The sequence below is a fragment of the Sminthopsis crassicaudata genome, chromosome 2, assembly GCF_048593235.1.
Source record: "Sminthopsis crassicaudata isolate SCR6 chromosome 2, ASM4859323v1, whole genome shotgun sequence".
In the NCBI taxonomy this organism is placed as follows: domain Eukaryota; kingdom Metazoa; phylum Chordata; class Mammalia; order Dasyuromorphia; family Dasyuridae; genus Sminthopsis; species Sminthopsis crassicaudata.
In genome coordinates, this window is record NC_133618.1 from 631,921,263 (window position 1) to 631,946,577 (window position 25,315).

The following is a 25,315-nucleotide window of genomic DNA, read 5'->3' on the forward strand; positions in this document are numbered from 1 at the left end:
CAAGTGGGGAAGTACGAAGTCGGGAAGATCCGAGTTCAAATCCCGCTTTTTCACTTAGTAGCTAAGTCACCTCACCTCTCTCTGCCTCAGTTTCCTCATCTGTAAAATGGAAACCACAATGATCGCACCTGCTTCGCAGCATGATTTTTGTAAGGATGAAGTGAGATTTGCTGGCCCAGTGCTTACTGTGTGCATACTGCATACTGTATATATAACTGTGCACACGAAGGTTGTTGCTGTCGGGGTCCAGCCCCAGGGACTGCCTTAGGCAAAGTCCTTCCCCCATCTGTGGGTCTCACCGGCCTGTCTATTGGAGGAGGGCTGCCCCAGCCCCCCCCTTTCCAGGCCGGGGTCCCACTCCGCGGGCGCCCTTCGTGCTCCCGTGAGCCATCGCCCCAGGGGCGTCTCTGCCCCGCTTGCTGCCCCCAGCCCCATCAGCCCCAGGGCCTCCTGGGCCCAGAGCGACAGGCCGGGCCGGCGGTTGACACGCAATGCTCTCCCGGAGTGGGTTGGGGCCTCGAAGGAGAGCCGCTTGCGCAGGGTATCCGAGAAGCCACATTTCCTGTGTGGGGACGCTCGGCGTTTCGAAAGGAGCCCCAGAGCTGCCTGGAGAGCAGGTCCCCGCGGGGGCCCGCCTGGGGGCGGGGGCGGGCGGAGGAGCCGCCCTGCGGGCCAGTTCCTGCCTCCTTTCCTGCCCCCGGCTTCGGCCCGCCTGCCCCCGGGGGGGGGGGAGCCCGCCCTGGGGCTCGGGCTGGCCGGGAGAGCCCAGCACTTCGAGGAGGGCTCCCGGAGTGGCGGCCGGCCCAGGGCGGCCCGGGCTGACATCAGCGGCAGCTCCCACTTCCTCATTTCTGCAGCTCCTGGACTCCTCACCCCAAACAAACCCCGTCCCGGCAGGTTCGGCTCCTTTAGAAACTTCGCTGCACTCGGAGGGGCCGGCGCGAGCGCAGCCCCCCGCGCCCGTGGCCGGCCGTCCGTCCGCGGTCCGCTCCGCTGGTTCCGGAGGGAGCCGGGCGAGGAGCCCCACCATGACCCAGCTGCAGTTCCGAGATGCTTTTTGGGTGAGTGAGCGCGTGGCCTCCTCTTCCCCCGAGGCTGGCCGCCCCTCCCGCTGCCTCCCCAGGCTTCCCAGCTGCACAGACGGCGGCCTCTCTGATCTTTTTTTAAAGTGAAAAAATGAAGAGAAAGGACCCCCTTCAGAAGCATCCTCCCCTCCCCCCAGCTTCCTCTTGCTTCTGCAACAATGAGAGTCCTGTTCGCCCCTCTAGGAGAAGAGAGGGCTCAGAGTTCTCAAAGTCTGAGTCCAACGTTTCTTTCCCTTTTCTCCTGCCTTCTCGTCAGCATCCAGGGCAACCAAGTGGCATGAGGAGGCTCGCTCTCTTCCCTCCCTCCTTCCCTCTCTTCCTTCCTCCACCCCTTCTCTCTCCCTCTCTCTTTCCCTTTTTCTCTCTCCCTCCCTTTCTCTCTCCCTCCCTCTTTTTCTTCCACTCTCTCCCTTCCTCTTTTCTTTCCTCTCTCCCTTTCTCTCTGTCTCTGTTTCTCTCTCTGTCTCTCTGGCTTGGACTCACCCTCCCAGTCCTCCCTCCTCTCCCCGCTGGGACCTATTTCCCGGGGTACAAGGTAGCATTGAGCCGCCAAGGCCAGGTGCTGACGGGAGAAAGTCCCCAGGTTACCCACAGGCCTCAGCTTCCTATGGGGCTGGGGCCAGCATGGGGACAAGGCAGGCTCCGCGCTGAGGCATCCTGCCTGCTCAACAGCTTCTGGGGTGACTGTAATACGAGGTGCAGAAGAGATTGATGAGGAAACGAGCAGAATTTAGCCTCTACTATGTGGTGGGCGCTTTATAAACGTTATCTCATTTGGGCCTTACAAGAGCGGGGAGGGCTGCTCTTATTAATCCCATCTTACAGTTAGGTGACTTTTGGAGTTACCCGGCTGGTCAGTGACTGAGGCTGGATTTGAATTCAGGTCTTTGGGACTGCAGACTCAGCCCTGGGGCTGATGGAGGGTGAGTGTGGGGTTCCTTTCTAAGTAGGAGGATTCCAGAATTGGAAGAAACAAGCTTCTTTATTTCGGAGGGGAGGCAGTGGCCTAAGGGTCATGGTCTTGATCTGAGGAAGACTGAGATCCACAGAAGTCGTTAAGCTGTAAGCTGAGTCTGTTTCCTCGTCCCTATCAATGGGAAAATAACAGCATTGACCCCAAAATGCTTAACTCAGGACCCAGCACACAGCAGGCACTTAATAAATTCTGGTTTACTTAATGAATGGAATCTGAGGCTTCTTTCTAGGCTCAAATGAGATCACTAAAACAATAAAATCCTCTGTGGTTTTCAGCTGTTGTCGATATATGTCATTACTTTATAAACCCAGAGCTGGAAGGGACTGGGGGTGACCAGTCTAACCTGCTTATTTTACAAATGAGACAACTGAGGCACAGAAAAGTGAGGTCATCCAAGACTGAGTATTGAGAGTTTAAGACAGAAGGTGGACTTTGCACTGCATAGTGGAGCTGAGGATAGGACGCCTTTCCCCAGGGTATCATTGCCAGGGCCTCTGGTCCGTCTGGAACGTGAATAGGAACCACCTCCACAGCATCCCAGACAAAGGGTTGCTTAGTCCCTGCCAGAAAACTTCCAGTAGTGGGGGGTTCTATTACCTTATGAGGAAGTACATTCTATTTTGGGGAGAACTGTCATTTTAGGGAATTTTTCCCATTTACTTCAAACCCACAACCTTTTATTAAGGGCCTTCTATGTGCTATCAGGTCAATAAGCAATTATTAAGTACTTACTGTGTGTCAGTCAATCCCTTATTGAGTATTTAAGTGACTACTACCTGCTAACCAATCAATAAATATTTTGAGTGCCTACTATGTAGTAGTCATTCATTCATTAAGGTTTTATTAAATACCTACTATGTGCCAGCTTTTCCATGGACATATATTAAGTTCCCACTATGTGTCAGCCAGTCAATAAGCATTTAAGTACCTATTGTATGACAGCTGGTCAATAAGCCTTTATTAAATGCCTACTATGTACTAGTCAGCCGCTCATCAAGCTGTCATTAAATATTTACTATATGCCAACCAGTCAATAAGCATTTATTAAGCACTATTGTGTGCCAGCTAGTCACTCATCAAGCATTTAAGTAATTATTATGTGCCAGCCAGTTAATAGTCATTTATTAAGTTCCCACTGTGTGCTATCCAGTCAATAGGCATTTATTAAGCACCTACTATGTACCAGGTACTGTACTAAATACTAGGAATTTAAAAAAAAAGATAAAAAATAGTTCCTGCCCTCAAGGAGCTCATAGTCTAATGAAAGAGAGAACAAGCCCCCTTTCCTCCTCCCCTCTTCCCCCAATTCTACCCTGCCCGGGACTGGCAAAGCTTGCAGGTCTCTTTCCCTGTCTATTTGCTTCCCTTCTGACCCTTCTGGGCTTGGCACTTACAACTGACTCTACTGTCTGGGTGGAGGATGAGGGGAATATCCAGCAGTCACATGATGGCCGTTGCCAGGTCCTACCATTGGCTCAGTCTGCGCCTGTGGTCCACCAGAATCTCAGAGTTGTGGGGAGCCTTGGAAACCAATGAGCCCAATCTGACCTGAATGAAAATTCCCCTTGACATCAAATCAAGTCAATGTTCCTTCCACCTTTGGTGGGGGGAAAGGGAAGTGCAGTCTTTCTGGCTTCCAGTTTGGATGGCTCGTCTTGTTAGATTTCTTTGAGTAGTGTTATGGAATAGTGGAGGGAGCATTGGACTTGTTATGAGGATTTGGATTCAAATCCTGCCTCAGACACTAGTTCTGTGACCTTACTAAATGGCTTCATTGTGCCTCAGGTTTTTCATCTGAAAAATGGAGGGTGAGGGGTGATTCAATGGTGATTCAATGCAACTCTAGTTCTCAGATCCTGACATCAGACCAGGGTATTTATTATACACACAGATGCCTAGCTGATTTTTTTAAACTCATGGTGGGCTTTGTGTTTCTTGAGATGGGACCAGTTGAAGATGCTCCAAAGGCTAGTTGATTTGGACACCTGAGAGGCAGATCTGCTGGGTGATGATGAGATGGGGAGTGAGATTCATCTAGGAGGGTTCTTGGAAGAGCCAAAGGCTGTTCTTAATGGCAAAGATGGAGGGTGTGGCAGGTAGTGGTGAGAGCTGAGTAACCAGCCGGAAATAGCTTCCTGAGAAGCCTCCAGTATTGGCAGCCCCACCCTCCTCCGAGCTCCCCCTGCCTCCTGTACATCCCCACCCCCCAGGGGCTGCACAGCTTCCCTCTCCCCTGTGTGCCCACCATTGGCCCACAGGAACGGTCAGACTAAGCTCCATGGGAACTTCTAGAGTCACCACCTGGAATCCATGGAGGCAGAAGAGCTCTGATCTACTGGGAGACCCCAAGGGAGTGGGGAACCTTAGACATCACAGCACCTCTCTCATTTTAACTTCCAGAGCCACCTCCTAAATGAGATCTTACAACAACTCCAGTGCATCTTACTTTGTGTTTACTGAGGGCAAACTCCCATGTGTCTTGTATTCCCAGAAGCCACCACCAAGTTCTAGTCAATATACACTTGCTTGACTTTGTGCAGGAAACTGAGACCTACAAAGATTGATATTTTGGCTAGGAGCTAGGAAGCTAGGTGGGACATCTTTACCGAACCACAAAACAAACTTTGAACAAGTCAAATAACCAACTAACTCTGAGATTCCATGAGTTAATCTTTGCCTCGGTTTGTCCATCTGGAGATCAGGTATTCCAGGCTACCTCACAAGGTGTTTGTGAGTATCAGATGAGGTACTGATTATAGTACTCAACTATATACATATATATATATATATTGCATTCATGTTTTCATCTCCTGGGGTTGTTTGAAATGATCATGTACAGTAATGATAGCAATGATAACAGCACCTCAAGGCTTACAAACCTTACCTATCCAGAAGTGGGGATACTGAGGCAGAGTCACTCCCGGATCTGCTCCACACTGTATAACTTAGGTTTTCTCTCTTAAAGTTCCCCAGTTTTTCCATCTGTAATATGAGGAAGTGGAGCTAGATCCCTTTCAATCCTAGATGTAGGATCCTCAGTCTCTTTGGAAACGCTTCTCCTGTTAGGTATACAGATGAAAGGACTCTGAGCAGCCCAGATTGCACCTGAATGGCTCCCAAAGCTCGTTTGGTGTATATTGACTCTTTGTCTCTCTTTTTTTTTAAAACAATAGCTTTTTATTTTCAAAATACATGCAAAGATAGTTTTTAACAAAAGCCAAACTTTGTATTCCAAATTTTTCCCTCCCCATCTCCCCCCTTCCCTAGACAACAAATAATCTAATATATGTAAAACATATGCAGTTCTTCTATACTTATTTCCACATATAATGTTGCACAAGAAAAAATCAGGCCAAAAAGGAAAAAAGTGAGAAAGAAAAAAGCAAGCAAATGACAACAAAAAGGTGGAAATACTATGTTGCTATCCATATTTAACTGACTCTTGCTTTACACACTATTTTAACCAGTGAATCACCTGCTACTGAACTCATAAAAGAAGCATGTACATTAGAAAGAGACCTTTGAATCTCATAATTGGAAGGAAACTTGGAGGTCATGTAGCCTAATACTTACCTGAAATAAGGCTCGGAGCTGCAGACAGGAGTGTACACATGTTTATATTATGGTATAATGACATCTGATTTCTAGCTGATAACAAAGGAGACAGAAAAACTAAAAAAAAAAAAAGTAGGCATAAGAACTCAGAGGGACTAGCTCTCAAGAGGGCCTAAAAAAAGGGAAGGATTTTCTCAGAGAGTGGAGAGCGTGCCTTTCAGGCATGAGGGACAGCTGGTACATGTGTTTGTGGGCAAGAGAGAGCAAGATGTGATCAGGGAACAATATTAGCTGACAACCTCTTCTGGTTTACAAAACACATTCCTGCCCAGGGCCCCTGGAGGCTGCCGGTGAAAAGATCAATATCTTCATTTTATAGGTGTGAACACTGAGGCTCAGGGAGAGGAAGTGAAGGGCTCTGAGTCACACAAATCCAGTGAAGTTATCATTCTCAGCATCAGAAGGGACCACAGAGAGTCCCAAGAAAAACCATTTCATTTACAAGTGAGGAAACTGAGGCGCCAAGAGGTCCAAGATCACAAAGGAAAGTGACAGGTTTGAGATTTCAGTCAGGTCCTCTGATTTTTTATTTAATTTTTAATCTATGCTGCTTCCTAGCTATCATATCACAATCACAAACTTTAGGAAAGATTTCCCTCCTTGATGCTTAAACAGGAGAAAGCTTCAATTATCCAGAAAAGTCACTCATACAGATGAGCAGCTGAAAGGACTGAAAGGCTGTCAATTAAGCAAGGAGTGAGGGGAGAGCATCACTTCCTTGTTCTTCTCACCCACCGCCATATTAAGAACAATCAGAATGTTTGCTGGCTGTCTTCTTGGGGACAGAAGGGTCCCCAATACAAGGTCATACACCCTTGAATTCTTTCCCTGAAGAATTTAGGGATGGGAGTAAGTTTGGGGTCCAAGGGTAGGAAGGCTCCAGGGGCCAAAAATGACCCAACCATAGAAACCAAGCCATAATCTTTTAGGCTGTTGTGTTATACAGAATTAGTGACTAAGAGCTTGGGATCCACAAACCTAGCCAAAATAAACATGATTTCCATTTCTTTTTTTTTTTTTGAATAATTGAGGTTAAATAGTTTGCTCAGGGTCACACAGCTAGGAATTGTTAAGTGTCTGAGGCCAGACTTGAACTCAGGTTTTCCTGACTCCAAGGCTGGTGCTCTATTCATTACATCATCTAACTACCCCCATGCCTTCCATTTCTATCAAGTTCAGAGGTTTGAAAAGCTCCTTCTTCACAATACCCTGTGAGGTGAGCAGTAGAAAGTTTAGCCCCATTTTACAGATGAGGAACCCAAGCAGGGTGGCTTTGTCAGTTCATGGTCTACTTAAGAACATGGAGACAGCCAAGAGAATAGGAAGGTAGAGGGCTTTAGGGGCATCTGAGGACAGAGAGAGAAAGAGAGAGCTCCGTCAGCTGAGGGGCAACCAAGAAAGACTCCTGATAGGATCCTGAGAGGCTGAGTGCAGGCTTCATGAATTCAAAGACAAGGGAGAATCCAGCAAACAGCTGAGTAGGAAGATCCATTGCCTGAGGAGCATGAAGATTGGTTGATTGGACTGAGCCTCGAACACTGGCCTAATACAGTTGCATTTTATCTTAGAGACTTTTGACTGCCAAGACATGTTTTTTTCTCAATGATATTTTAAATGTAAAGATAGTCTTCAATATTTTTTTTTACAATTTTGTTCCAAATTTTTTCTTCCTCTCTCCCTTATCTCTCCTATCCCCAAAACAGCAAGAAATCTGATATAGATTATACATGTACATTACTTTAAAACACATTTACATATTTGTCTTATGTAAGAAAAATCAGACCCAAAGGGAAGAAAACATAACAAAAAAAGCAAACCAAAAAAAGTGAACATGGTGTGCTTCAATCTACATTCAGTCTCCATCTCAAGTCTATTGGAATTATACAAGAAAGGTTTTGAACAGGAAAATAACCTGTGATTTAGGAAGATTATTTTATCAGAGACTGGGTTAATTTTGAAGAATTTAGGATTATTTTGGGAGAAACAGAGAGATCAAATGGAAGATTTTAAGACAAGCAAGAGGAACAAGGACCAGGGGCAGTGAATAGAAAGAAATGAATGGAAGAGGTGAGTTGGTTTCATGCCAGACTTGCAATTTATTATGCATGGGGAACTCTAGTTTAGACAGTTCCTCTACCCATCAAGGTTGGTCCCTACTCTGCAACTTTTAAGCTTTAGAGAATTGTTACTGAGAGTTGACGTGCCCAGGTCAGTGATTGAGTTAGTATATGGTAGATATGGGATTTGAATACAGGTTTTCTTGTATCCAAAGGTGGCCTATTATCTGCTGTCTATGACAAATGACAAGACATGAACTGACAGAATCAGGACATTGGCTGGCCTGTGGAGGGGGTGTTTGGGTGGAGGATGAGGAAACAAAGGAATAGCAGTCTTAGAATGTCTGATATGAACGAGAATTAGGAAGCCAGCTATGGGATAAGCCAATGGCTGTCCAATGTCAGTGAACTCTTTGCAGCAAAATCTTTAAACATTTTTCCTTTAAATTCTTAAAAATGTATACTACCAATGGCACTTAAGAACATTTCAGATCCTTTTCTCAAAGATTTAAGACATTGTAAGAGTGGGAAAAATCCTAGATGAGTATTTGAACCCCACCTCTGGAAAGAGGGTCTGACATTACTTGTACTGTCTACATTGTGGGGGAAGCTAGAGGGAACGTGCTTTATAAAAGTCATTCCATAAATCTGTAAAGCAATTCTGAAAAGCACAGGAATTTTACAAGCTATTTATTTGATCATTTTCCTCCTTTGGCTAATACAGTTCCCAGTCTCTGTCTCCAGCAGGGTTCGTAATTAGTCTGGGTCCTTAGGCAATATTTGCATGGTTTGCTGATGGCTCCTGCTCAAAAGAAGTTGTGTCGTGCCCTGAAAAGAAGCTGGAGCCTGGGTTCAAATTCTGCCACTTTGACTTCTTCCCTCTTTGATCTTAGGCAAGTATGTTACCTTTCTGCACTTGAGCAAAATGGACTGGTTTCAGAGGACTGATGAGAAAGCCGGCTCCTGATGGAGAGGTGAGGGGCTCAGGGTGTAGAATGAGTATGTTTTCAGATGTGACAGATTTGGAAATTGGTTTTGTTAGACTATGTATATACATACACATAGTCTAACAAAACAAATATATTTAAATTATATCTTTATTTTCAAATAGAGGCAAAAAGTTTTCAACATTCACCCTTGCAAAACCTTGTGTTCCAAATTTTTTTTACCCCCTTCTCTAGACAGCAAGTAATCCAATATAGTTTGAATATGTACAATTCTTCTATACATATTTCCACATTTATGCATATATTTTACAATATTTTGTTTTTCTTTTCTTTTTCAAATGGCTCTGTATGGAAAGAAGAGAAAACACATTTTTGCTCATTGGGAAAAAAAACAGTTTAGAATAGATGGCCTCTGTGATTCTCCCCAGCTCTCAATTAGTGTGATCTTTTCCAATGTGTTAGAAGTGCCTAGAATTTGTTCTGGGGGGAGAGAGCTTTAAGAGGAGACAAAATAACTTACCTTTTTTTCCTTCATCAACTTTCTATCGGACTTAGAAAAGATCTGTTGGTATGGGGAGCACGGGGATAGGCTTGCTGTAAGAAGGATTTGGGTTCAAATTCTACCACTGATGTTTACTACGGATATGATCTCAGACAAAGCAAGTCAGTTCTCTGGTCCTCAGTTTCCTTCCTAGTAAAGTTCAGGGGATGGGTCAGATGACCCCAAATGTTTCTTCCAATCCTACATCTATGATTCTGTAGATCTCTCTGAGCCACAGAAAACTTTTTTTTCTGTGTTTGGGATTCTGCCCCCCCTTACTTTGCTCCTGTTTTTTTTGTTTGTTTGTTTGTTTTTTTCAATATCAGGGTTTAGATGGTGAACACTAGAGGATGACAGAATGTCATCTTCTTGTTGAGACTTCATTTCACTTTCTGTTTTTCACTTTTTTAATGCATTTGTTATAAATACTGGGTATCACAACTATCTGTATGTACCCTCAATTAGGCTGTAATAAGACATGAAGGCATGTCTTATTTGAATTTTGTATCTCTATTTTGGATTGAGTAAAAATATATAACATGTTAATAAAATTGAATTGTAATATCTATTATATAGTACTTATAAAAAAAGATACAGACTCAACCTTTATGATGCAAGTACCCTTCCACCACCACCTCCTTCTTCCCTGCATCCCACTCCAAATTTCCTTCTATTTCCCCAGCTAGCAGCAATCTAACAGAGGCACTTTTTGGATTAGAGTCCACTAGAATAGAGTCAGGGACTGGGCCCTAAAAGGGCCATTTCTGGGCTCATAAAGCCCTCACCCAGATGGAGTAATCATTACTAATTCAAAGATCTCCATTTGCATAAAGATTTCCTCACTATGATACAGGTAGTAGAACCTGGGTCTTCTCAATCTAAGTTTATTTTTCCTCTAGAGGACTTTATTCCCCTGTTCCATTTGAAACTGGTAATTAGAATTGAAGCAAGATGTGCCTAAGAGAGTACAGGCCCAGTTAAAGACTGCCCGCAATACGTATCAGCACCATGGCCAGAGATAGAGCCCGAGCTAATAACAATGCTCTGTCCTGTGACTATAGAAAATGGTAGAAATGGTACAATTTAATTCCATTGTCCTGCCACTTTGGAGAACAGAGACAGTATGGAACAAAAACTTTTAAGGGGGGCTGGGGCAAGGGTGGAAAAAACTGGGCCCACTCCGGCTAGTTCATTACATTGGCCCAGAGTGGAAGAGTCTTTGGTTAGATTAATTGTTTCTAGAGAGAGACCTTTAAATCCAGCTGTCCTGGAATCACAGAATTTACAGAAGTGAACTCGTTTGTCACATAGTTCAACCTACACCTGAAAGGATTTCTCACTGTAATATAAGTGATCACCTGGCCTGTGTTAAGAGATCTCCAATGAGGTGAGATCTAACCCTTCTCAAGGCAGCTCACTCCATTTGAGAATAGTTCACATTCCTAAGAAACTTTTCTCTTGACTTTTGGTCTTCTTTCCAATATTCCTGTGGTTGCCCTTTGGGGCAACAGAACAAATCTCCTCAATCTTTCCCATACCAGTCCTTCAAATATTTAAGTACAATTCTATCCCCACTGAGGTTTCCATTCTTTAGACAAAACATTCCTAGTTCCTTTAAATAATCTTCCTAGGATATCGTTCCAAGGCACTTCACCATCTTGGTTGTGCTCCTTATCAATGACCTTAAATCATGAAGAACTGAACTTAATGCAGCACTTAAGGGGCACAGTGAGGGCACAATACAGTGAGACCATCTCTTCCTTCTTCCTGGAAGTCATGCCCCTTAAATTCAGTCCAAGATCTCATCCACCTTGTTGGTAGCCCCATCACAGTGCTGACTCACTCATACTGAGCTTCCAGTACAGCTGTATCGTAGAGTTCCCAGGGGACTTCTCTGATGGCACTAAGTTTCTGTATCTTTCACTTGGCATAGTGACCCATAGGCAGGTGATCAGAAGACCTGGTGGCTTCAGTCTAAACTCTCCTTCCCCCAGGTGTTTATGTTGGGGAGCTAAGTGTGGCACCTGCTCAGGGCAGGAGACTGAGAGTGGAGTCAGCCTTCTAGTACTGGTGTAGTCTGTGATAAGGGAATTTGGAGAGACCCTGGACTATATTTCTGATATTGCATTTTTCTGAGAGCCTGCCCCATTAACTTCAGGTCATGGTAGAACTGTTTAGTAACTGGAGAGAATCTCCATCCTCATTTCTGGGGAGAGCAATTCTTTTGGGCCAATGTCCACTCAGGCAAGTGAATCTCAAATTAATGGTGGGGTGGCCATTCTCTGGTGGGGGCCCACATGAGGAAATTGTACATATCAGCCTTGAGATTATCACAGTTTATTTTTTTAAAAAGTCTTAGATGTTAAAGATGACTTTTTGGGAGGCCTGGACCAGTGATTTCATTGGTAGAGGCTGAATTCAACTTCCAAGGAGGAAACTCACCCTACCAAGGAATCAGTGTTTGCTCTGCAACTAAGAAAGTTATCTGGGGAGCAGAGAGAAGAAATGGATGGCTCAAGACCACATAGTAGGTGTATTTTGGAGACAGGATTTGAACCCAGGTTTATACTATGCTGATCTGTTCTATACCACCTTTATCAGGTGGCCTAGCCAAGACTTGAATCCTGTCTGTTGATTCCCAAGTCCATTGTTTTTTCTACTTTTTTCTTCTTCCCAGAATCTCTTTCACCAGTCACAATCTTACACACACACACACACACACACACACACACACACACACACACACACACACACACGTTTATGTTCTGGGAATATGAACATTTCACAGTACAGGCTATGATAGCTTACCAAAGTAGGCACTTTAAAAATGGCACAGAGTAGGCACTTTAAAAATGGCACAGTAGGCACTTTAAAAAGTTGACTATGATAGACATGTAAATGTCGAAATTCACAAAATAAGTTCAAAGTGTTCTGAACAACTTAGTTTCCTCTCACATTAAAAGTAAAATCACCCAATCTTAATAAATGAAGTACATGCGTAAGACTGCCCCCTAGTTTCCTACTACATAAGAAATAGAAACTCAATAGAAATTCAATTTTACAGGGATTATCTTCCTCACTACTTAATACACTAGTTAAGGCAGATCAAGTCAACAAGCCTTTATCAAGCACAAACTATGTCAGCTCCATAGTAACTAAGCCCTGGGGATGTAAAGAGTAAAAAAATCAGCCCCTTCCATAAAGGAATTCCCTATCTAATGAAGGAGACAACAAATATGTAGACAACTAACTTAGGGAAGGCATTGATGGATAAAGTATTCGAGAAAGGCTTTTTAAGGAACGAGGGATTTTAGCTGAGCCTTGCAGAAAGCCAGGAGGCTCAGATGAGGAGGGGGAGCATCCCAGGCATGGGGGTGGGGAAGCCATGGAGAATACCTTGAGCTGAGACATGGAGTGTCTTGTTGGTGGAACTACCAGGAGGCTAGAGTCACCAGATCACAGAACGGCTTATAAGGAGTAAGAGGTTTGGAAAGATGCCATTCAGCTCCTCTAGTTGTCCAGTCCTCCTCCTCCTCCTTTGTCTCTGAAAGGCAAATTATTCTGCTTGGGAAGTGACCAAAAACTCTGCAGCTTCAGCCCTGTCCTGAAGGACAAGGACGCAATAAACTTTAGAAATGGCACCATTTTATACTCTGGAGGTTCATGGGAGAGAACAGCCTTTTCAGTGCCCTGTTAGCACCGAGGCACCTTTAAACTGTCCCCAGGATGAATCATCTGGATAAGGCTCATGACTGATCAATCATGAGGCTGGAGACATTCCTGTCCAGGACTCTGGACCCACTGCCTTGGGGACTTTCTGTGGCCTGGGTTTCCCAGTGGAGTGACACATACGGGTTCAGGTCAACATATTATTGGGCAACAGGATGTCAGCCCCAACCTCTCCAGGGACCTGCCTGAGGAGGAAGTTGGTGGTTAGAGCCCAAATTAGTTTGTTGTTGGCTAATTTTTTTCTGTGTTTAAAAAGATCACCCTAGGAGCCTCAAAACAGAAGCCAGAGCCAGTGCCAATCAGAGAGAGCCTTCGAAGGGAAGGAAGTGGAATCCAGTTCATGGGGTTTCCTCATGCGGTCAAGTTGTAGGCAAGTCAATATGAGTAGGAGGAGAGAAAAGGAGAAGACACCTGCTTGCCCCCATGCCTTTTTTAAAGTCCTTTCCGTGAATCCTCCGGGGTTAGGAAGAACATTGCTATTATTATTGCTACTTGTTACGCTTCCTCGACACTTTAAATGACTTGCTTAGGATACATGGCAAGTTCAACTCAAACTATTAGGGATCAACTGTGAACAGCTTATTCTGTGCTTACTGCTGAGGAAACATGCTTGAAAAGTAACAGTCCCTGCCCTCATGGAGCTTACACAGAGGAATATGGCATTCACAAGTTAGAATGGAGACTGTGAAAGGGAGAAAATGCTCAAGAAAACCCAGGGAGGCAGGGCTCACTTTTGCTGGGGGAGGCAGGAAGGCCTCCTGGAGCAGGGGAGGCCCAGCTGGGACTTGAAGGAAGAGTGATTCAGGGCCTCCTTATTCCCTCTGGGTCAAATATAAAATCCTCCTCACAGCCTGGCCCTTCCATCTGCCCCATGTGCTCTGGTCTACTGCCGGCTTTTCCCCCGACTCTCCATCTCCCACCTCCATACCTGGCACTGGCTGTCCATCATGCTTCCTTCAAGAGCCAACCCAAATCCCCCCTTCTGCACCGTGACTTTCCCCTCTCCCTTCCTCTGCCCTCCATCCCTGGAGACCAACCAGAGCTTCCCTTCTGAAATCACTTTCCATCCCTGAACCTTCTTTTCCTCTGGGTCTGCCTGCAAATACCTGATCGTTCTCATGTTTTCTCCCCATCAGAGCAAGAGAACCTTGATTATTTTTGCTTTTTCTCATGAGGTCCATAATTTAGAGGATCTCCCACCTTTATTTGTGTCTCTGGGGCTTAGGACAGCAGGGCCTGGTATTGCTCAAGTGCTTAATTAAATGCTTAATAAATTCTTGATTGATTTTAACTGGTAGTTAAACAGTTAACTGGCAGTGAGAGGAGCTTGTTTCAGGCATGGGGATGGCCAGTGTCAATGAATGGAGACGGCAGAGGGAAGATCTGGGGACCCAAGATAGCCACAATGTACCGTAGCTGGGAGTTAAGGCTGGAAATAGGTTACGAAAGGCCTTTGACATGGGACTAAGGAGCTTCCATTCACTCCTGGGACCACCAGAGTTGCTTGAGAAGGGGAGTTATGACATTAGTCTTGGACCTTGAAAACATGACTTTGGCCTCCATATATAGGACAATCTGGAGAGAAGAGAGATAAAACCCTGCTGTAGAGGGGTGTTCGGAATCCAGAACCTCCTGCCTCTTCACCTTCTTCAGCACTGTCCAAATCCTCAATTTGGCTGTTGACCTTCCTATCTTCTTCCAAGACCCAAATCAGATACTAACTCTATGACACCTTTTCTGATTCCTTCCCTCCAACACCACCTTTCCCATAATCCGTGCCTCTCCTAAGCCCTTCTATTTGATTTCATATTGCAGAGTTGTCTCGGCTCCCTTATGAGACTCCACGATCAGGAGGGGAGGGTCTACCATAGTCCTCCTTGTCTCTGGGGGGATAAGTACAGGACCTGGTCTGAGTTTGGTTGAAATTCAACCTTAAAGCACAAAATAAATGTTAGCCATTATTAATGTGAATCCCCTCATTGATTCTTCTCCTGCCCCTTAGGACCAAGCAGAAGTCCAACCTTCCTTCCACGTGATCCACAGCTTCCTTGACTTCTGTCCTTCCTACTAAACGTTTCTCTTTCCTTTCAGAGACCCTCTTTGGCTTAGATTGCAAGGCCTTTGAACATCCTGTTTGCCTTCCTCTGGACATTTTCCAGCGGAGAGAAAGGCAAGGGAATTTCTCTTTGAACTGTTTCATGATTTCCTTTGCTTTTATTTTTGTGTAAATGCTTTGCTTCCTGGTTCTTTGCATTGCCCATAGTGGTCAGAGTGTCTAACTATGGCCTCCAATTTAAGCTCCTCTCAGTGATCACTAGCCTCTTTCTGGCCTTTTCTAACTGTCCCCCTGAGAAGTCATATAAAAACAGGTTTTATCATGTGCCTAATTAGCTCTTGCCTTCTCAGAACTCCATGAGAGCATTTAATTATTTTCAGTCTTTTCTGTGGCACTCTAGACAAGCTGAGACTTAGAACACTAATTGGCAATCTTGGTGCCTCCGGAAAGCAGCAAAAAACATACCTTTATCCTGGTTGTGTGTGTGTGATGAGAGCTGGACATCCTCGGACACCATGAGGTCCCTGGTTGGAGAGGACTGCCATAAGGTGGGGAGAAGGATCTAAAGAGACGTGCTTTCTATGCCTCTAAAGAACTGAAAGTATAGTGAATTGCCCTCTAAATGTCAGCATCCTAGTGCAACACCTAGCTGGCCCCTCCTGAGTTTTGGTGCTGTGGAGAGTTCAGTCAGGGTAGAATCTCCTCATTCTGTTTCAGTATCCAAAAAGGTGAACACAAAGTCAGGAACTTCATTTGTCTTTTATGAGTCTATCCCGGGTGACTGGAGATTCTTGAGTGCATCACAAAACAATAGGAACAGGAGAAAATATAAAACATTTAAAGAATTAGGGAACTGAAAGTGCTCAGGCTCTTGGATATGAGAATCAGACTGTGATTGAGAAGGAATAGAGGAAAGGACAAAGACATTCTGAAGAAATATTAGATGAATTATAATTTTAATTATAAATTTAATATTGAGAATGAAGAATGGGGAGGGATCAAAGATAATTCAATAGTGTCACATCACTCTACCTCTCAGTGCCTCAGTTTACCCATCTGTAAATGAGAGATATTCATGGTATGGTTGTAAGGCCAGTGTTTTGTAAACTATAAAGACACTTTTAAATTCAAACACATACTAAGTGTCCACATACTTGAAGCAAAGGAGCTATTATTATCTCAGTGACTGGGAAGAGACTTCATATTACCAGTTGAGATGAGGAAGTTGGGGAGAAGCTGGTTGGGAAAAGATGATGAGTTTGCTTTTGGACATGCTGAGTTCTGTTTCCTTTTTGGGATGTTCTCTGTGAGCAGCTGGAAATTCAGGCCTGGAGTTTGGGTAAAAAGATAGGACTGGAGACTTGGGAGCTGTCAGGGCATGGACACTAGATAAAGTCATAAAAACAAATAAATGAGCTTAGGAGAGAAGAACGGGAAGCTAGAGATGGTAGCTGGGAATCCAGGCGGTAGAAAAGCTTTGTATGGACATGGTAGAAATGAGAGCATAAGTGGGGATTGTTCATTTGAGCAAAAGAATTCAGGAGAACTTGGAGTCACATACAAAAATCAGTTTGCCCCTTATATGAACTGATGCTGAGAGAAGTGAGCAGAATCAAGAGAACATTGTACAAGGCAACAAGAAGATTATGTGACAATCAAATGTGATGGACGGGGCTCTTTTCAACAGGGAGGTGATTCAAAGCGATTCCAATAGACTTGTGAGGGAGAGAGCCCTCTGCATCCAGAGAGGACTGTGGGGACTGAATGTGGATGATCACATAGTATTTTTCACCTTTTTTGTGTTTTGTGCTTGCTTTTTTTTCTTTCTCATTTTTCCCTTTTTGATCTGATTTTTCTTGAACATCATGATAAATGTGGAAATACGGTTTGAAGAATTGCCCAGGTTTGACCTATATTGAATTGCTTGCTGTCTAAGGAGGGGGTGGAAGGAAGGGAGGGAGCAAAAAATGGAACACAAGATTTTTATAAGAGTGGATGTTGAAAACTATCTTTGCATGTATTTTGAAAAATACATGCTATTTTTAAAAAGTCAGTCTGGCCTCCAGAAGGAAGGAAGAAAGAAAATAAGCATCTATTAATCTCCTACTATGTGGCCAGCTTTATGTTAAATATACCACAAATAGTATGCCATTTGTTCATTATAGCAATCCTGAAAGGTAACAGTTATTATTCCCATTGAGGCAAATTGAGGCAAAGAAGAAACTGAAAAGTGCTCTCATTATCTTCATTTTACAGATGAGGAAACTGAGGTAAACAGATTTCTCCAGGGTTACCCCGTTAGTAAGTGTCTGAAACCAGATTGGGAATCAGGCTTTTCTGATTCAGGTCCAGCACTGTATTCACTGTGCCATCCAATTTTCTGGGAGGGAAGTGGTCTGATTTATGCCTTTCTTGTCTACTCCATTACCTTTTTATCTTGTCTTCTCCCAAAGACCCATCCTTCCTTCCACCCTACTAAGGGAGGGAGCTGACAGAACACCGTATCTGTCAGTATCACCCCAGGAAGAAAATTCCCCTAAAACCCTCCAATATTAACTCCTCAAAATAAGTCCCTGTTCTACCCTAGTGAAGGTTCTAAGAGGTGATAAGTTGGGTCTCTAATGGGAAAGAAAGGCAAAAAAAATTGAGACCAGAGATTGAGACTTGTAGGATCACAGACTGAGAGTTGGAGGGAGCCACAGAAGTGATCCAGACCAACCTTCTCACTCATGAAGGAGAGAAAACCAACTTGTCTTGGATCCTATCATCTTTGCCCCTTGCCTGGGTATTGACCACAATCCAGTCCTTGCCCTGTTATTGTCGATAAAATCAGTATCAAATTACATTGATAGCACTTTACGGCAGATGGAGCACTGCACTCATGACAAGAGATGTAATGGCACGGATATTTGCCCCATTTGTAAAATGAGGAAGCAGAGAGTCAGAGAAGAAATGTTTTGTCAGGGATCACGTGGCCCCAAGTTAGGGTTGGGACTTGAACTCAGGTCTCCTGCTAGAAATCTGGTTCCCCTTTCACTATATCAGATTCAATCAATTGATGGCTCAGTAAGAATCTATTAAGTGATTCTTATGTTCCAAACTCTGTGCTTTAGGGTCAAAAAGACAAAAGTTCTATAACCATTTCCCTCAAAGATCTTGCATTCTCCAGGGGGGAAGAAGAGGAGCAGGATGCAATATAATCATAGAGCAGAAAGCAGAGCACGTACACAAAATAGATATGAAGTGATGAGCTGAGTATATATGTACTAAAACCTAGGCAATCAGAGAGGACTCCCCGAAGAAGGTGGTACTTGAGTTGGACCTTGAAAGGAGCCACGGGTTCTAAGAGTTGAAGGTGAGGAAGAGGAGCAGTCCAAGAATGAAGGATAGCCTTGGCTTATGGAAGGCTGAAAGGAGGGACAGCATGCAAGACAATTTGCTGGAGGTTTAGGCTCAGGAGCCCGGAACGATGGACTGGAGCCAGACTACCAATGGGCTTCCATGTGAAAACTGAACAGTTTGCATTTTATTCTGGGACAACTGGGAGCTTCTTGTTGGAGCTTCTTAACCTATTCCACAGGAGCATCGCTGTGGTGGCTGTGTGCAAGAGGCTGGTTTGGAGAGTGGAGGCAGGGAGACCCAGGAAGAGGCTGTGGCAATTGTCCAGGAGTGAGGTGGTGGTATTTTGAGCCCGTGCGGTTTACAAAGGGCCTGTTCTCATAAGGCAAAATATAGAAATGGTCACCCTATTTCCTGTCTTTCTGTTCACTAATCATGGGCTTGAAGGCTGAGACAGAACATCTTCAGTGGTGACCACTAGGTCCATCTTGAGCCACTTAAAAGAAATGTCACAGGAGTTAAGGGGGACTCAGAAACTCAGCAACTAAGGTGCTGGAGGCAGGCTGCCCAAATCCTTCCTTCAGGACTCTAATCCTTTAGCACCCCCTTGCCCCTTCTCTCCCCCACATACATCTTTCCTGCTTTCTCCTTCTCAATGAGAAGAAATGGAGTTGGTCGAGTCTAGTGAGGCTCTTAATTGGCTGTTGATGGCTGTATTTATGGGATTATTGTATCTGGTTGTTATTTAATATTAATAACAGCTAACATTTATATGGCACTCACCATGTGCCAGGCACTCTGCTAAGTGCTTTACAAAGTATTTCATTTGCTCCTCATAGCAACCCTGGCAGGTAGGTGCTGTTATTATCCCCATTTTATGGATCAGGAAACTGAGGCAAAACCAAATTAAGTTACTTACCCAGAGTCATATAGCTAGTTACTGTACAAGGTCATTCTTCACCTCAGGACCAGGGTACTATACTCTGAGCTGCCTTTTTTTTTGGTATCTGCTGTCACTAATGCAACTTCCTTCCCTCTTCTTAGCCGATCCTACAAATAGTCTTGAAGACCAGATAATCTCGCTTGTTAGAAGTGTGTATGTAGCCTTAGTAAATTGGAGCTGAGATTGAAGAAAATCAAAACCTGCTTCCCATGTAGGCGTCAAGGTGCTGAAGGAAAGGTGCAGAGCAAATTCCCCTCCTTGGTTGCCAAGTGAGCTATGATTTCCTGTTCTGCCTCTACTTATCTAAAACTAGAAAGGGGGAGAGGAAAAAAGAGGAAGGTGAAGAGGAAGAAAGGGGGTTGGGAAGTAACTCTTGCTTTTTGAAGAAATGTTCCTCTCAAATTACCCAAAACAGCATCATCTAATTAGGATTCAATTCAGTCTAATTCATTCTGAGAATTTATGGAGCACATACTGTATACACAGAGTTGTGCTTGACTATACTGAGGGGGAGTCAGGAAAAGGAGGAGGTCTTGTGACCACCATTGGGGAACAAAACTCCCACAAAAATCTTCTCTGAGAAGTAGCAATTTCGCTCTCAATGGAGACCTCCAAGCAGAGGCTGGGTGGAGGGGATTAGATCCTCTGTAAGGTCCCTTCTTATACTGAACTTCCATGAGTTCATGACCTGGAAAACAGAGACTAGTGTGGGACCAGATGAGTGCTAGATTCTGATCAAAAGAAGGACATGAAAAGTAGAATTTCATAGTTGAATTGGAAGAGAAATACATCATTAGCAAGCTCACCAATGAGTCTGTGAGGCAGTGCTTCATCCCACTCAATTTCTCCATCTGTGACAAGGTTATACTACATCCCTTTCATGGCCTCTTCTAGCCAATATTCTGGGTTCTAGGTTCTTAGTTCTCTCTCTTTTTCCATCCTAAGACTATTGAAATTGTCTTGAATCATTGCATTGCTGAGAAGAGCCAAGTACATCAAAATTTGATCATCGTATACTCTTGCTGTTCCTGTTTACTAATTTTCCTGGTTCTGTTCACTTTATCATGCATCAGTTCATGTAAGTCTTTCCAGGCTTTTCTGAAATCAGTCTGCTCATTTGGAACTATGGTCAAAAAGTTTCCAAACTGTGCATACTCTTTGACCGAGAAGTATTTCTACTAGGCTCATATCCCAAAGAGATCTTAAAGAAGGGAAAGGGACCACACTTGCAAAAAATGTTTGTGGCAGCCCTTTTCATAGTGGCTAGAAACTGGAAATTGAATGGATGCCCATCATTGGAGAATAGCTGAATAAATTATGGTATATGAATGTTATGGAATATTATTGTTCTATAAGAAATTACCAGCAGGATGATTTCAGGAAGGCCTGGAGAGACTTAAATGAATTGATGCTAAGTGAAATAAGCAGAACTGGGAGATCATTATACATGGCAACAACAAGACTGTACAATGATCAATTCTGATGAACGGGGCTCTCTTCAACAATGAGATGATTCAAACCAGTTCCAATTGTTTAGTTAAGAAGAGAATCAGCTACACCAAGAAAAAGAACTATGGGAAATGAGTGTAGACCACAACACAGCATTTGTACTCTTTCTGTTATTGTTTGTTGCATTTTTGTTTTCCTTCTCAGGTTTTTTTCTTCTTTCTAGATCCAATTTTCCTTATATAGCATGTATAAATATGTATACATATATTGTATTTAACATATACTTTAACATATTTAACCTACCATCTAGGGGAGGGGGCAAGGGAAAAGAGGGGAAAAGTTAGAACAGAAGATTTTGTAAGAGTCAACGTTGAAAAATTACCCATGCATATATTTTGTAAATAAAAAAGCTATAATAATAAAAAAAGAAATCAGCCTGCTCATCATTTCTTATAGAATAATAATATTCTATTACATTCATATATCATAACTTGTTCAGAAATTCCCCAATTAATAGGTATCCACTCAGTTTCCAGTTCTTTGCCATTACAAATTGTTTTAATTAGTATTAAAGTTGTTTTAAGTTAATTAAAGTAAATTAGCATTAGAGTTGTTTTAATTAGCATGTCTCCAATAAGTAGTTGTTGGACAAGTAGAACATTTTTTCATATGATTATAGATAGCATTGATTTCTTTGTATGAAAACTGCCTGTTCATATTCTTTCATCATTTATCAATTAAGGAATGACTTATATTTTTATTAGTTTGACTAAGTTCTCTATATATTTGAGAAATGAGGCCTTTATCAGAAATACTTGTTGCAAAAACTCCCCATTTTTGTTTTCCCTTTGATTTTGGTTGCATTGATTTTGTTCATGCAAACACTTTTTAATTTTCAAAATGATCTTACATTTTGCAATGCTTTCTGTATTTCCTTTGGTTCTAAATTCTTTCTTTTTTATAGATCTGACAGATAAATTATCCATGCTGTCCTATTTTGCTTATGATATCACCCTTTATGGGTAAATCATGTACCCATCTTGACCTTATCTTGCTATACAATGTGAGATATTGGTCTATACTTAGTTTTTGCCATACTGTTTTTCAGTTTTGCAGTATTTTTTGTCAAATGGTGAATTTTTGTTTCAAAAGCTTCAACAAACATTTATTAAATACTTACTATATTCCAGGTATTGTGTTAAGGAGATACAGAAAAAGATAGAAACAATTCCTTTCCTTAAGGAGCTCACTTTCTAATGAAAGAGACAACATAAAAATAACTGGATAGGTAGATATTGGTAAATGGAAGGTAATCTCAAAGGGAAAGGAACTAGAATGTTGAAGAACAGGGAAACTTTTCTAAAGAGGGTGAGATTTGAGATGAATCTTGAAGGATGACTGGAAAACTCAGAGGAGAAATGGGGTAGAGAGCATTTCAAGCATTTCAGCCAGTGAAAACCCAGAGTTGGGAAATGGACTGATAAAATAGATCATGGAATTCATGGAGGAAAATAAAGTCTAAGAGAATGGAAGATATGGATTGTGAAGAACTTGAAATACCAGAGGATTTTATATTTGATAGTAGGTAGTAGAACATTTCCGGATAACTGTCTTTTAGGGATAGAGGGACTTGTATAGTCAATGAAACTAGAAGTTCTGTTGTGTAGGGTTGCCAAAGATGGACAAATTATAGTGGAGTTCTGATAAAAGGACCTGGTGGGGAATGAATTGGCAAAACACTCCAGTACTTGTGCCAAGAAAATTCTATGTACAGTACTAAAATGTTAAAAAGAGGTGACATTGGAAGATGAGTCCCTCAAGCCAGAAAGTGAACAATATTCTACTGGGGAAGAACTGACCTAACTACAAATAGTTCCAGTATTAATGAAGTATTTGGGCTGAAAGGAAACTCAATTGTGAATGCATCTGTGACAAAAAGAAAGTCTGATTCTGTAACGACTAATATTGCATAGGAACCTGGAATGTAATATCTATGGACCGAAGTAAGGTGGATAAGGGTCAAAAAGAAGAAGAAAGATTATAAGAAAGATTAAATAAACATTGACATCTACATGTCAGTTAATTTAAATGGAAAGAAAGATCAAATGATCATCACATATGCTGTGATGGGAAAAATCCCTTAGAAGATACAGAACAGCCCTTATAGTCAATAAAAAAGGGTGAGGAAAGCAGTGTTGGGGTATAATCTGGAAAAAAAAAACTTCAAAAAAATTTGACAGTAATACAATTATATTCTCCAGCCAGAGAGGCCAAAGTTGACCAGTTCTGTGAAGGCCTACAACATCTAGAAATAGCTAGACTACATGGATATGACCTAAATAACATCCTTATGAATATGAAGTAGAGGTTATGAATGGGTTTAAGGAATTAGATCTGGTAGATAGAGTTCCAGAAGAACTATGGACAGAGGTTTGCAATATTGTATAGGAGGCTGCAACAAAATATGAAGAAAGCAAAATGGCTGTCTGTTGAGGCTTTACAAATAAATAGCTGAGGAAGGAAGGAAAGAGAAAGGGAAAGATATATTCAAATGAATGCAAAATTCTGGAAAATAGCAAGAATAAGAAGATTTCTTAAACGAACAATGCAAAGAAATAGAAGAAAACAAAAGACTGGAAAAAAAAGAAAATTAGAGCTATCAAGGGAAAGTTGCATGCAAAACTGAGCATGATAAAAGACAAAAATGGTAGGGATTTAACATAAGTGGACGAAATTAAGAAGAGGTGACAAGAATATATCAAAGAACTATATAAGAAAAATCTTAACACAATAATGTAGTCACTGATTTAGAGCCAGACATCCTGGAGAATAAGAGTTAAGTGGGCCTTAGGAAGCTTTGTTAATGATAAGGCTAGTAAGGATGATGGAAAATCCAGCTAAGCTATTTAAAATCCTAAAAGATTATGCTGTTAAAGTACCAAACATTCAAAATACCAGCAAATTTGGAAACAAAACAGTGGCCACTGGATAGGAAAAGATAAGTTTACATCCCTATCCTAAAGAAGGGAAATGCCAAAGGATGTACAAATTACTGAACAATTGCACTTATTTCATACGCCAATAAAGTTATGCTTAAGATTCTGCAAGCTAAGTTTCAGCAGTATGGGAATTGAGAATGACCAGAATAAGCTAATTTTCTTTTCTTTTAAAAAAATAGCTTTTTATTTTTCAAAAATACATGCAAAGACAGTTTTCAACCTTAACCCTTGCAAAACTTTGTGTTCCAAATTGCCAACATTTGCTGGATTATGAAGAAATCAAGAAAGTTCCAGAAAAAAAAGCACCCTTCTCTTTTATTGATTACATTAAAACCTTTGACTATGTGGATCACAACAAAATGTGGAAAGTTCTCAGAGTTGAAAGTATCAGATCATCTTACTTATCTTCTGAGAAACCTGTATATAGGCCAAGAAGCAATAATTAGAACTGAATGTGGAACAACTAAATGGTTTAAGGTTGGAAAAGAGGTTTGACAAAGAGATATATTATCATCTTATTTATTTAACTTATGTTCAGAGCACATTATATGAAATGATAGGCTAGATAAATCAAAAGCTGAAATTAAAGGTTTCCAGGGGAAATATCAACAATTTTCAGATGTGTAAATGATACTACTCTGATGGTAGAAAGTGAAGATGAATTAAGAAGCTTCTTAATGAGAGTGAAAGAGGAGCATATAAAAGTTGGCTTGAAGTTTAACATCCAAACCCCCTCCCCCACAAAAAAAACCCTTAAGATCTTGGTCCCATCACTTCCTGGAGAAAGCAATGAGGGAAAAGCAATGGAAGCAGTGTCAGATTTTATATTTTTGGGCACAAAGAGTATTGCAGATGGTAATTGCAACCGTGAAATTAAAAGAAGCTTAATCTTTGGAAGGAAGGCTATAGTAAATCTAGATAGCACAGAGATATCACCTTGCCAGCAAAGCTCTATATAGTCATAGTTATGGTTTTTCCATATGGTTTTCCAGGATGTGAGAATTAGACTACAAGGAAATCTGAGTGCTGCAGAATTGATGCTTTTGAATTAAGGTTCTCTAGGATATCTCTTGGATATCAAGGAGATCAAGTTATTCAATACTTAAAAGAAATTAATGCAGGCTCATTGGAATACTTTAGTCACATAATGAAAATATGGGACTCATTGGAAAAGACCTTGATTTTGGGAAAAGGTGAAGCAAAAATAAAAGGAGATGACAGAAGATGAGATGGACAGATGGTGTCATAGAAAGACCAGATATGAGGTTGGACAGATTTCAGGAAATGCTGGAGGACAGAAGATCCTATTGTGTTATGGTTGACGGGAACATAACAAGAACAACAACGTTAAAAAGAGCCACTGTAGTTTGTTGAGTTTAGGAGTGAGAGATATTGACACAGGCACACTTAAGTTATAAGAAAGTATGTTTGACAGCTAAGTGGAGGATGGACTGGAGTAAGGATAGGCTTGAAGCGGGAAAACCAGTATGAAAAAAACTATTGGAGTGAATAGTCCAGACTGGAGGTGATGAGAGCATGAACCAGAGTAGGGAGAAAGGAATATAGATGACAGATGTAA

At 42.2% G+C, this 25,315-nt stretch overlaps 1 protein-coding gene across 1 annotated transcript in view; it reads left to right on the forward strand.

Annotated features, from left to right (window-relative positions):
- Positions 1–581: 581 nt before the first annotated feature.
- The window catches only part of PSTPIP1 (proline-serine-threonine phosphatase interacting protein 1), an 80,515-nt gene continuing 55,781 nt past the window's right edge, over positions 582–25,315 (forward strand). Inside the window, exon 1 of the mRNA XM_074296503.1 lies at positions 582–1,061. Within this exon, the coding sequence (XP_074152604.1) occupies positions 1,029–1,061 (33 nt within the window). The 5' untranslated portion in view covers positions 582–1,028. The remainder of the gene's footprint in view (positions 1,062–25,315) is intronic.